The 14,116-nt window shown below is 36.2% G+C and overlaps 1 protein-coding gene across 1 annotated transcript in view; it reads right to left on the reverse strand.

The window, feature by feature from the left end:
• Positions 1 to 208: 208 nt before the first annotated feature.
• The window catches only part of FAM76B (family with sequence similarity 76 member B), a 22,486-nt gene continuing 8,578 nt past the window's right edge, over positions 209 to 14,116 (reverse strand). The window contains exons 6-10 of the mRNA XM_045297730.1: positions 11,293 to 11,340; positions 11,012 to 11,092; positions 10,260 to 10,395; positions 7,897 to 7,998; positions 209 to 2,915 (exon numbers count right to left, since the gene is read on the reverse strand). Of these exons, the coding sequence (XP_045153665.1) occupies positions 2,826 to 2,915; positions 7,897 to 7,998; positions 10,260 to 10,395; positions 11,012 to 11,092; positions 11,293 to 11,340 (457 nt within the window). The 3' untranslated portion in view covers positions 209 to 2,825. The remainder of the gene's footprint in view (positions 2,916 to 7,896; positions 7,999 to 10,259; positions 10,396 to 11,011; positions 11,093 to 11,292; positions 11,341 to 14,116) is intronic.

The raw sequence follows: 14,116 nt of genomic DNA on the forward strand, positions 1-14,116 counted from the left end.
GAAATGTTACCTTTCGGCTTGGAAGATGGAGGAGCGGGCCACGAGCCAAGGAACCAAAGAACGTGGCGCAAAAAGACACGGATGGATTGATGCTTCCCTCGAGCTTCCAGAAGTGGAACAGATTTGGGGCATAATGGTGCCAAAGTGTAAGATAATTCATTTGTGTTGTTTTACCTCGCTAAGTTACTGTTAATTAAGACACTAATACTCAGTTTTTGACAAGTTTTTATTGTGAAATATTAGATTTAGAAAAAAAGTACAAAATGTCAACAATCAGATGTATACAAGTACAGTATTTCAATAGTTTATACATGTGAACAGATTACCAGGTTCACTGCAGAATGCATATTTAGACCAATACATCTAAAAAGGACTGCAATATTCACAAGCTATTGATTCATAAATAACCTGACCCAAAATGGTCCTTTCACTGATAAATGCTAACAGCTGAAAACAAGCTAAAAACACAATACAGCACACCATATTATCTCCTTACATATCCATATTTAAAAGATTATCAGCTCATTGTGTCAATACACTACAGACAGATAGATCCAGGACTGAGATGCAATTACTAGTTTATACAATTTCAAAAGCTTTAAGTTATAAAATAAGATCACGGAATAAAGAGCGCGCATTTAATTAGGACTGAATATGGTGAAGCATCTGAGAGGTTTTAGCCTTGGGATTTACAAAGTTTAATTATTTAGACTGATCGATCCTTTGTGACTTTCTAAAAAGGGAGTGGGGAAAGACTGACTTCAAGGTCACGCAGTGCATGTTAAAATCAGAGTGACCACTGGGAACTGACAAATGTCATGAAACCAGAACAGAAACCACCATCAGTTGTAAAGAAAAGTAACAACTACCTTGAATTTAGGAAGTCCTCAAACATTTAAACCTACGTTATGGAAGCATCCTTGAAATCACTGTTAAGAATACTAAATTTAAGCTGATTACATAAAAACTTCATAAAAATAAAGTGGTCAATTTTTCAAAGTATGACAGAGTCAACCTTTTGCTGCTGCCTGAAATTATGTCAGGTTAAGTATCTCTAAATTGGACAAAGAAACACGTGGTCTAATTTTATCATGAGTAACTGTAATGGACAACATCTGTAAATGGAGACTTCTGTGCCGCGATGGCACTGAGGAAGTTCCCGGGGGAGCTTCCAGACTAGAAAGAAAGGCCTGGTACTGTGCTTCCAAAATATCCGCTAACGAAACCCTACAGATCCCTCCAGTCTGACATGGGGTCAGCAGAGTCAAGGGCAGCTAACAACAGTGTAGGAATAAAGAATTGTTACAATCTTCATGAGTTCTTAGGAAAGACAATCTTTGACAGACATTCATAATCAGTGCTTCTTTATAACGATGATTTTCAAAATGAACAAATTTAATAGCTTTCCCTAAGTTCCTAGGTGGGGGGGGGGGGAATCATACTGTATAGATGCTTTCAAAAATTGAACTAAAGTCTGAACTGATCAAGTTCTTACTTTCAAATTACTCAAAGAACTCATTTCAGGATGAAAACCACTGGACAGAATATAATTCAGTACCTTCACCACCTATCTCAGCCTTGTGTAACCTTTGATGGATAGCTTTGCAGATGTCAAGGCAGTTTCCTTATAAATAGTGCCCAAATCTTATAAATGCCAATTTATTCAAAGTAAAATCACATATTAGATGGAACAGTTACACAAATTAGGTATAGTGTCCATAAATATTAACTTAGATAATCATGGATATATGGAAACAAGAAGAGATCAGTGTAGAAACATTATAAAATTTATAAAAGCAAAATATGTAACTCATATAGTATGAACATGAAGCCATATAACATACAAAATAAAATTACCAAAAGTGATTTAATATTAAATCTTTGGGGAAGTTTTTGACATAATTCAATGACCAATAGCTTCCCTTATCACACAGAAATAAACCACAAAATCATCTAAAATCTATATGTATTATCAGTTAGTTCTTAATGTAACTTTTTACTAGCAACTTTGATTTTCTCTTGAAATAGGCTTCTGTACATATGCACTTATATACAAACATTTATTAAACATGATTTTAAAACAAACTTTATATACAAAAGATCAGCATTCCTATAAATAAAAACATTAGGTGGCAAAAAGGCACTTGTAAGTAAAAATCTACAGTAGTTTTTACAAAACCGAAACACATTTTACCTTGATACTGTACAATAAAATTGTCCTATGCCAATAATGAAAATACGAAGTGACTAACTAATGTTAATGATGTAGATTTTGAAGACATATTTACATATACTCTGAAGTTTAATAAAAGCACCGTGATTCTTTCCTAAGTTCATGTTGATGCAAAGTAAAAACACAATTCCCCCCAAACCAGTGTTCACCATTTCCGTTAAAATTTTTGCATTTCTAAATTGAAAATTGTTTATCTGAAGTTAGCATCGTGTAAAAATAAAACAAAACAAATAAAACCCTAAAACTCCCTGCTACTTTTGACGTTTTCAAACCATACCTACTCTATTATTGCATGTTGTGTTTTCATAAAGAGCACTACTCATGCACTCCTTTACAACTGTTTAATACTATTGCTGGCAAAAAGTTCCTGGGTATCAAATCATTAAAAAGTTACTCCAAACCAGTTGAAGTTTTATTTGAATTCTTTGACAACTTAAAAAATGCTGCATTTCGGTTACAAAAGTGAATAGGAAACACGCCAAACCATTTGGTGTGCAAAAATAATTTTCACCTCACAGAATTTAAGGGCTGCACTGAATTTTCTTTTCCAAATTTACATGTATGTAGAAACACTAACTGAGTAAGTACTTTCTCAAGGAGACGTCAGTATACTTCCACTTTTGTCAAACTTTTTACCCTTTGACAATGCTGCAACCTGCTTGAGTAGTTCTCTGTTTTTGGCCTGTGGGAAACAAAACCATTTAATATTTTTTAAAAAGTGCAATATCCTTATTAAGACTTATGCTGACTACTGCAATCGCTCTTTTCATGTATATATAAAAGACGTCAGTGACACAATAATCACATGGACAGTGGTCTATTTAAGTTCATCTCTCTTAAAGTTGAATATGCAGAAGAAAAATCCTTGATAGGTTTATCAGCCTACTTTGTAGTTATCTAAGGATACAACTGCTTAAGAAAATATCACTTGAAAACGAATTCAGTTAAAGAGGGTCCTATTTAAGAAAAGGGTTGGGCTTTATCTTACCATCAAACCAACAAAAAGCAATTACCGCTGTTAAAAAAAGCAATGTTTTATAATAAAAAACTAATCAAGTACTGACTTGGAAGGAATATTTTCCAATAAACCACATGGTGTTGCTCTTATGTTTACCTTTCTATGGTATAGTCATAAAGGGTCATGTGTTTTAACAAAAACATTCAAAGTTCTCTTAAAAGCCACTGTGCCAAATAGATTCAGTGGCAGTCAAGTGATGTCCTTTTGAAGTCTGCTCCCAAGTTTAGTTTTCCTTTCATGGCCACTCGCTCCTTCAGCACTGACTGTGTGCGGTTTGCACAGCTACCCTTCAACGTTTGCCAGGTCAGGAAAGCCTGACCATTTGGGGGTAAAGATTTTCATTCCAAATGGCCAATAATCGAAACTGAAGTTGCACTTCAATATTAAATATTCTATCAATCGTTGACAAAGAAACTGTCATTGAGCAAATGAGCTTCAGTGAGCACCTTCATATTTGGATAGCCATTGCCTTTCCTATGCAATGGCCTCTTAACCGTGGGAACTTGGATAACAAAGATTCCCAGTGTACAAATTCATTAATGATCAACCACTTTGAAAGTTTAAAGCCAAAAGAGAAGGAGCTTTGAAAACCATCTTGAACTTGAATGCTGTCTTAAATGTAAATTAAAAAAAAACATTCTCTGGCTTACGTTTGAAAATCACTTTTGTTTCATGGTCTCAACATTTCTTAACCTCAGTGTCATTATCTTTTTCTCTAACCAAGCCTGCCTTAGACCTCGGATAGCCGTTTTTTGAAATACAATGTTTAGAAAATGTTTTAAAGTTAGAAAGTTAAGAAACAACTTCAAAAAGTTTCTGAAATTTTTCAGGTTTTGTGCTTCTAGCCTCTTCTCCAATGTAACTTTCCCCAATTTAACGCCTATAACCATCAAATTGCAAATATGCTCAATGTTACTTGATATGTATAAGTCAAATAGCCTTTTCTTTTTGGCAGCATGATTGACAAGGTTCTATAGATAGTCACATTAATGAAGATTTCCAATTTCAAATTTAGAAAACCAGTGTTTTTTAAAAAAAAATTTCAAACTGACCTGCCTGAGAAAATGATTGGGGGCAAATCAAGTGAGAATGTCTGATGTTAGTGAACAGCACATTTACTACCCAGCTGATCAGTCCTAGTCAATGTGGTAGTTCACTTTTTGTAACCTAACCACCTATTATTTAATTATAACAATATGACAAAAGACAGAAAACATTAGAAACCAAAAATCTAAAGACAATTTAATGGAAAAAAAAATAATTTTGCAGATTTGCTTAAAAGTGACCACAACAGGTCTGTAAGTTACACTGATATGAAAATGTTTATACTGACATACCAAATTATTTAAAAGTGCAATCTTCAAATTATTTTCTCAATCAAGAAATAAATCATAAAAAGCCAAATTAAAAAATTTCATATTCTAAATGTAAAATGTAAGTACTCAAACATTAGGTCTTGAAAGCAGTTTCTATTATGTTTGACACTTCCACCAATCCTCAATTTGCATATTTTCAGTGTTTTAATCAATCATATAATACATTTACTTATTGATAAATCATTTAAAAAGTATTTATGAAAAATACAGTATCAGTTGTCAAATGAACACAAATCCAAATGCTTTCCTCTAATGTGAATATATTAGAATTGAATTTCATAAAGAATATTTAGATAGTTTCCTAAAATTAAGATATTTTGTGAGCTCCCACTTCTGAAAAGAATCAATAATATGATTTAGGAACTCTTTTAAGAAAGTAAAAAATTGGTTAGAAATGCTGGCACTAAGAGAACACAATTTGGATCAAGAGTTACATCAACCCTGCTAGGAAACCCTGCTCTGTAACTCGACTCAGTGGCAAAACAGAAACCGAGTCACGTGCCTCACACTAATGTTTAAGAACTTATTAAGGAGTAAAACACAATAGCTGGTGTGCACGGTAGACTTATATGTTAGTTCCCTCTCCATTATATCCAGTTACCTACTAAACAAAAGCTAACATTTCTATTTGATCTTTTTTGTATTTCAGATCATTTGGAGGATGGTTGTTGCTTTGTTGATTTTGGACTTTAGATAATTTTTGTTCTTGTGATGCTCAGTACTTAATAGGCTTGGTGATTAAAAAGGCTTCAACACTAAGGTGAGCAAGGTAAGCTTTTTGTTACAGCCTTGGAAACCCTTAAACACATGTAACCAACTACATTTACTGGCCCTTAGTAGAGAAGCTTATTAGCACCCACCACCCACAAGCAACACCCATTGCCAGCAAGTTGATTCCAACTCAGTGACCCTATAAGACAATGTGAATTAATGGCTCCCTAGGGTTTCTAGAGCTGTAACTACTAGAAGCAGAATTTAAGTAGACAAGCTCATTTATTTCCTGTGGAGCTATAGAAAGAGTTGAACCGTTAACCTTGGAGTTTGCAACCCCACACATAACCCACTATGCCACCAGGTCTGCTTTCCTACTAGTACAGTGCTGGTTCAAGGGGATGGAGATAAAGAAGGCACCTTAGTATCAGTGATAGAATGTCTTTAGTAACAACCCAAAAGATACAGAAAAGTGGTCTAATAATAAGGGCAAACCAGATAAAAGTCAGTGATATGTAAAGTATAAGCCAGAGTCAAAAGATGTAGGCTAGTGTTCGCCCACATACACACTACCCAAACACCCTGGTGTCGAGGTGATTCCAACTCACAATGGCCCTATATGGCAGAGTACTTCTCCATAGGGTTTCCAGGGCTGTAATCATTACAGAAGCAGACTGCCTCACTTTTCTCCACCAGAAAGGCCAGTGGGTTCAAACTGCAGCTCTTTCATTACTAAGACAAGTGCTTAACCACTAGACGACCAGAGATGTCTACTTACAGTTTTTCATGTTGAAAATGCCATACTTGTATATAAATATTAGTTACTATTGTATCATTATGAACTTTCAGCTACCAATCAAAAGGAAATGGACTTAAGACACCCAATCAGGATATGATGCCAAGGTTTCGTTCTTACAACTATGTTAAAAAAAACCCAACAAAACAAAAAACCCACACTTCTTCTTTGAACAGTGGTACGTATCACATATAAATCTTATTTAAGTACTGCTAGCAGTTGTTCTTTATCTCAGTCTGAATTTACTCCAGAATTTTCGTGACATCTTGCTAAATCGGTGATCCCCTTTTGAAATGTTCTGTTCAAAGGAATTCAGCCTGAGTGACTGAATGAGGAAAACACGACTATCAAAAAACTAAATGGATCTGTGACGGATGAAAACCATGCTGTACCATCCTGTACAACGGATCCTTTTCTCAAGACAGAGGGCAGGTTAGCAGAGATCATTCCTTCACAAATTACCTGAATGCCTACAATGTGCCACGTTCGATACGATTTTCTCTAAAATATTCTTCAGACGGACATTAAGGTCAGGCTTAAGAGTTGGGAAAACTACACTTCTAATTTCAAAAGTTTCCTAAGTTGACTTTTCAATCTTATTAATTTTAAGCTACTTGAAAAGATGTAGCAAGAGCACAAAACCAAAATATAGTAATAGCAATATTCTCTGGGGCTAAAAAACCAGGGCAGTATGAATTTTTTCTTCCCAAGCTGCTCTCTCTAATCAGGCAGTTGCCCAAGTACTGGCATCATCTGTACCTTTAAGACTTAAACGTAACCTTAAAAACACCATTCTTTGGAGTAATTCTACAGTTTTAAAATGTGTCAATGGAACATGTAATTAATTTAGTGTAGTCAGATATCTAGATTCCGGACCATGGGTGAGGAATGCTTCAGTGAGATGACGTTCACTCCCTCTGCTAGTCAGATGGCAAACCTCTCTGTTACTGTGGGGACTTGTTGCTTTATCACAGATCACAGAGCTGCTCTTTTTGTTTAACCCTGTTTAGTACTGAGGTTGAGGTGGGCCACTAGATGCTTCCTGCTATGACTAACTGCAGCACCGTATTTGGCACTTTGCAGATCACATGACCAGGGTTAACAAGCATTCACACCTTGAATCAGGGACGAAGTATACATTTCCTCCCCTCGGAGTCACTGAGTATTGGCAAGTGTTTGCATACCCATCTGCTGTCCCAGTGTCTGGGAGGAAATAGGAAGAATAACTACACAGATAGTGCATTAGCTAAGTGCTCAACTGTAAACACAATGGTAACTGGTTCAAACCCACCAGTCACTCTGAGGGAGAAAGACCTGGCAGTCTGTGTCTATAAGAATTACCCCTTGAGAAACCCTAACAGGCAGTTCTACTTTGTCCTATTGGGTTGCTATGAGTCAAAATTAATCAATGACAATGGATTTGGTTTGAGCTTTTGTTTTCATAAATCTAATTTTAAAATTTGTACTTCTGGTCCTCTGACCAAGTCAACGTAATCTGACAATACACTCCTCTAAAAACCCAGTTTGAGACTTAGGGCAGTTTCCACGATTGCTGCACTGAATCACACTTTTTAATGGCACCAGGCGCTAACAACGACTCCAATGTCAAATTAAGCTGACAATGTATTAAATACCAATAAAAGCCCCAGTACAATACACACTCCAATACCCATACAAACCAGTCCAAGACAGTGAATGCTGTTACTTACGTTTATTTAGACACCTTTCCCAGTACTCAGTGTATGTAAAGAATGCCATTTACCTGTAGTTGTTCCACAGTTTCTTTGTGAGCTTTTTCCATACTGTTCATCTTTGTTCTCAAGTTCGACTCTTGATACTGAAAGTCTGCCTTTAGTTCAGTTAGCTGAGGGATTAAAAAAAAGGAAACTATGTCCACAAAAATACACAAACACTTCTTCACAATAAACCACACCCTTCATTGTATATATGGAAGATGCTCACAGCAATGTCCTGAGTTTTATGTAGAATCTGTTTTGTAAAGTGGCGAAGTCCACCTACTTTATGATATACAAAACTCCAAACCCATCACCACCGTGTCAATTCCAACTCACAGTGATCCTACAGGAAAAAGCTGTCACCTTTACAGAAGCAGTCTGCGGCATCTCTCTCCCTGAGAGTGACAGGTGGGCTGAATTTTGATTAGCCACTAAGCATTTAACCACCGTGCAATCAAGGCTCCTCCTGACTTTCCAATGCAGTAAGATTGTATCTGATCATCAGTAAAACTTTTGAGAAGATGGCCCTGTCTGCTTTTTAACATTGAGTATCACAATTCAGAGCAAGAGGACTGGCATGCCAATAGGAAAGCGTTAAGGGCCAGTACCTTGGGATATGCTTTAAATAAAGTGTGGTCCACATTAGCAAATGTGCTTCACAAAGAAAGCATTAAAACTGGCTTCGGGTTAAAATCATTTTTCCAACAAAAAAAGAAAATTTTAACATTTGGCAAGTATAAAGAGACAGTCTTTATCAAGCAATATAAACACATTATGGTTTACATCCAGAAGTATGGGCCTTTGACTACCCAACAGTTGTAAAACCGTAGAGCAAAGCAGAGGTACAGCTAATGTGGAATGAAAAGGTAGAAGATGTCCTTTACATTTTGGGAGGAAATCACATACAGTGAAAGAAAAGAAGTGTTTTCAGGAAGCAAGTATGTCTATACAACAATTATTTCATAAACACACATGACATATACCAAAGTACAAAATCTTGCACCTTAAACGTTTTTTAAAAAGTCAGTATGACACATTTTCATCCCAGAAAGAACCAAATTGACAAAAGGTGCAGACTGTTTTGAAGTGATTTTCATTACGTAAGCTTAAGGTTAACATGTTTGATATCGAAATAACCTGGTAGTTAGTTATCGACCTGAAAGGGTACACCAAAAAAATGAGACAAAGTCTTAGGGATTTATATTTCTGAGTAAAAGTCACTGTTTTTTGTCATAGTAAGAAAATAATTGAATTTCCTCTTCCTTTTTAATGTATCACAAAGGAATTCCTATTTAGAAACATCAAATTTCTACACTAAGAATTGTTTCCAAATTGTGGACTTTTAGAAGGTAAAATTAAGTCTTATTCAATTTATTCTTATGTGCATCCACATGACCTGGTACAGTGCCTGACTCTTGAAGCCATTCTATAGCTTTCTGTGCAGCAAATTCAGAAACGTAATTTTCAATTAACAAACATATTTAATATCACTCCTGATCTGAGATAGGAAATTCCAGTAAGTATATTTCCTTGGCACAAAATGAGCTTACACATGTATTACTTGCCAAAGACTATCAAAGGAGAAGTTCCTGTAATATTTTTTACCAGTTATTTGATGTTCATTAATACAGCTATGATCAATGTATCTAAGATGCTGTATCAAATTTCATTACTAAATCACAAGAGTTCACACAGTAGTCCATTTACATCTGTTTCAAATTAAGACATTAGGGCACATTAATTTTTAAATTATGTTTAATAAAATCTAAGTATTATTCAGAAAAAAATGTCAATTCTAATGTACTTACTTCAATTAATTCCTACAACTAAAACTTCTAAAAAGCCTTTCTACCTATCTTCATTAGAGGATTTAGATTTCAATTGGACTTTTGTAAGGTTATCTTGCAGGATGCAGGACAAACACCAACAAATTACTAAAGTCTGTCTAAGGAGACCTGATGGGCTGTCAGGTCAGAGTTGAGCTATGAACCACAGGTCAATAGTTCAAGTCTACCGGGTGCTCCCTGTCTGCTCCTATCAAGATTTATAAAGACTCAGAACCCCTTCACAGGGTCACTCTGAAGCAGAATCAGCTTGATGGCAGTGGTTTGGTTTTTGAGGAGTCCTGGCAGGGCAGTGGTTCAGCTCTTGGCTGCTGTATGAAGGGTGGTGATTCAAACCCATCAGTCTTCTGTGGGAAAAAGTTCTGGCAGTCTGCTTTTGTAAAGATTTATAGCCTTGGAAATTTTATGGGGACAGTTCTACTGTGTCCTAGACACTTGACTATGGGTCACAATTGATGGCAACAAGGTTTTAAAAAAGGATCTACATTTATCAAGCAAGAGGCAAGATAGACATCTTCCTAGGCTTCCACAAACCATGTTTTTACCTTTTTATCTTTTTCTAAAATTGTCTGGTCTCTCTGCTGTAGAAGACGCTTTAGGGACATCACTTCTTCCTTCAGTTGACTTATGAGGACAAAATTGTCTGTTCCCCCACTATCTGCTGACTGATTTATAGAGCTACTAAAAAGAAAAAAAGAAAACACAATTAAACAATACAGAACAGAAATTAGCAAATGTTCAAATTGCATAAATTAGACAATTCCACAAACATCCTTAAGGCTAATGCAAAAAAATATGTACCTGACAGAAATGGATGCAACTGGCAAATTACCTTACTAATGGCACACATTACATACACCTGCAGAAATATAATTCAGTATTAGCTTTTAGGGGGTCAATACTTCTAGTGTAAAGCAATAGGCAGCCAATTTGTACAGTAACATGAGCAAACTCTTGGCTAATGAACAAAACAAAAATCACATATTTCAAATTTTAAAAAAGGTCAATTTAAAATAATACATCTAATTGTGTCTCTATGAAGGACAATTAAAGAATTGTTCTCAAAACAGATGTTTTCCTCTTGCAAAACCCAAATTTATTTCCCAATAGAACATAGTTCAGTGCCACTTTATTGCCAAAATTAAGTTTAAAAAAGCTGAAGCTTGATTATGTTTATTCTCCTAGATGATGCAAAGTCAATGTAGGAGATATGTTTCTATTCCTTTGATAAAAATTGGCAATCAATGATTGTTCAACTCAGTTGAATTTTCTTAACACTAATGCAATTCATTTTTACCTATCTCCATTAGATGGCTTAGATTCCAATTTGGGCTTTTTCTTTGGAGTTTCATTCTGAATTGCTGCAGAGGATTTATGGCTGAAACCAAACAAAAAGAGTAATTAGAATAAAAAGGGCAGAGACTACAAATGATAAGCTAGTCAAATGTTATTGAACATCTGATTTTTTTAAAACCTACGGAATGATTTATTTCTTTCCTAGATAACTAAGTTGAAGATATGTCACATTTAAAAATATTTATTTCAAAATACTTTAAAATATATATTAATGTTATTTACCTTTGTTTCCACAGTCCCTGCTCTTGCTCTGGACTCAAATTGCTGATTCTGAAAAATACATAAATGATATCTAATAGCAGTATTTATCTAACACAGTCTAGCTATTAATAGTAATTTGGTCAGAAGGCACATTCAATTAAAATTTTAGACTAAGCTAATATATTTTGAATAATTCATATTCTAACGAGATACATTTTAATGCAGTGATGACTAGTCACCTTGAGTTCTTTAGTGAAAGCATGAGACTGACTGTTCCTTCTAATTAGACCATCTATAATTAAACGCTTGGGTAGATGGGCATGAAAACCATCACAACAGTATAAAGTTCAAGTCTCATTGTACATAGACCGCCCTTACTACTTCATAAAGAATCTGGTGTATCTCACTTTAAAGTCAGACCTTCCTAATGACTCTAAGCAGAAATTTTTCCTATTGAGGAACTTACATGATCAGAATTAGTGTCAAGTTGAATCAAGAAATACATTAATTTGTTTTGTTTTTCCCCACCTATTTTCCATAAGAACCCTGAAATATAGTCAATTAATATGGCCTGTCAAGCTATAATTCCTCATGTGATGTATTTGGCTATAATCCCATTTTGGTGGGAGTTCTCTGCTATTCTAGTGGTCAGAATCGAAGTAGGGCTAAGTCTTGTCCTTAGTATATGATGTGAATCAAGTCATATCCTTTGGTTCATTGGGGGTATCTTAAGACTCTACTAGAAGGTGTGACTTAAGACACCATCCTTTGCTTTCTTTGGGGAATAGTTAGCTAACTCCTTGCCATCAAGATATTTCAGACCCATAGGAGCCCTATAGGACAGAATACAACTACTCATATGGGTTTGCAAGACTACAAATCTTTACAATGGTAGAAAGCCTCATCCTTCTCCCTCGGATGGGCTGGTGGTTTTGAACTGCTGATGTAGCAGTTAGCAGCTCAAAGCATAACCCACTCAAGGACAGGTTTGAAAAGAATGGGAATTTCAGAACACTTAATTGTGTCTATGCAGATGCTGTACATGGATCAAGAGAGAGTTGTGCAAACAGAACACAGGAATACTGTATAGTTCAAAATCAAGAAAGGTGTGTACCAAGTTTGTATCCTCTCACCATACTTATTCAATCTGTATGCAGAAGAAGTAATCAGAGAAACTGGATTATATGAAGAAAAATGTGACATCGGATTGGAGGAAGCGGATGAGTTTGCTTGCTGAAAGTAGAAAAGACTTGAAGCGCTTGTTGATGAGCTCAAGGACTGCAGCCTTTACTATGGGTTACAAACTCAATGAGAAGAGAGCCCAAATCCTCACAACTAAACCAAGAGGTAACTTCCAGATAAATGTAGAAAAGACTGAAGTTGTCAGAGATTTTGTCTTGCTTGGATCCACAATCAACACTCATGGAAGCAGCAGTCAAGAGATCAAGTCACATTAGATTATGTAAATCTGCTATACCTCTTTAAAAGTGTTGAAAAGCAAGAATTTTACTTTGAGGACTAAGGTGCCATGACCCAAGCCATGTTATTTTCAACCACCTCACATACATGTGCAAGTTGGGCACTGAATAAGGAAGACCGAAGAATTGATGAATCTAAATTGTGATGCTGGCAAAGAATACAGAAAGTACAACGGGCTGCTAAAAGAACCAACAAATCTGTCTTGGAAGAAACAGTCAGAACGCTCAACAGCAAAGATGTTGAGATTTTGTCTCAGATACTTTGGACATGCTATCAGGCAGGCCCAGTGCCTGGCAAGGGATATCATGTACGGTAATGGGCCCTCAACAAGATGGACTGACACAGTAGCTACAACAATGTGCTCAAACTTAACAACTGAGAGGATGATTCAGAATGGGTAGTCTTTGTTCTGTTGTACAGAGTACCAACGAGTCAGAAATGAGTCAATGGCATCGAAAAGCAGTAACAGTGTGGGCTCAAAGACAAAACTTACACCTGCATCAAAGCTATTCCTTAGAGCTATCTCAGAGAGAGAAATCCAGGCTTCTCAGAAGAGGACGTTATCAGATCTCTGCCTAAAGTGGTAGAGCCCTAGAACAGAAGCACAAGAAACTACGGGACTGAGCAAGAGGAGTGCTGAGACTATGGGACTATGAGGTCGACGCCAAGGGATCTTATACCCGAGAAGCCAAGGACAAGACTTGGTTGCTGGCTGAGGAGAGGGATTGCTGTAGACCAATGACTGTATCCTTACTGTTTACTAACTTGTGATAGGTAACCTATTAACTTCTCTCATAAACCCCCATAATTCTTAGTATGGTCATTGCAAACACTATCAAAACCAGCATATAAGAGCTGTGGGAAGAGTAGTTGATGTCAGAGTAGGTAAAGAAGGAAGGAAGGTGAAGGCATGTTTGCCCCTGCCTCTTGGCAATAGGGAAGATAAAGGTTAGATACATCCTTCCATGCCATTTACCGCAAAGCCTCTCTAAAGTCCCAAGATTTTCCTTTAGTCAGTACTCTGGAGAAGTCATGCTGAAAGTACTGGAAATTTCACAGTAACTAATGATATCAAAGTATATATGGTAATATGCATTTTAACTAAGCTGCTATCTAAGTCAAAAGCACACCATACGTGGCTAAAAGACTGAAGTATTTGATTTGATCTTATACAAAACCCTAATGCCATCAAGTTGAGTTCAACTTACTGACGCTGTAAGTTGTTAAGACTGCAAGTCTTTGTGAACAGACAGACTCGTCTTTCCACCAGCGAGTGGATGGTGGGTTTGGACCATAGCAAGTTGTTTAAATTCCCTCAACTTCAATGTCCTGATCTGTGCTACAGCTGTAGTAGGAATGAACTACA

The sequence above is a fragment of the Echinops telfairi genome, unplaced genomic scaffold (genome assembly GCF_000313985.2).
Source record: "Echinops telfairi isolate 266 unplaced genomic scaffold, ASM31398v2 ScPeMD7_7421;HRSCAF=8459, whole genome shotgun sequence".
Lineage (NCBI taxonomy): Eukaryota > Metazoa > Chordata > Mammalia > Afrosoricida > Tenrecidae > Echinops > Echinops telfairi.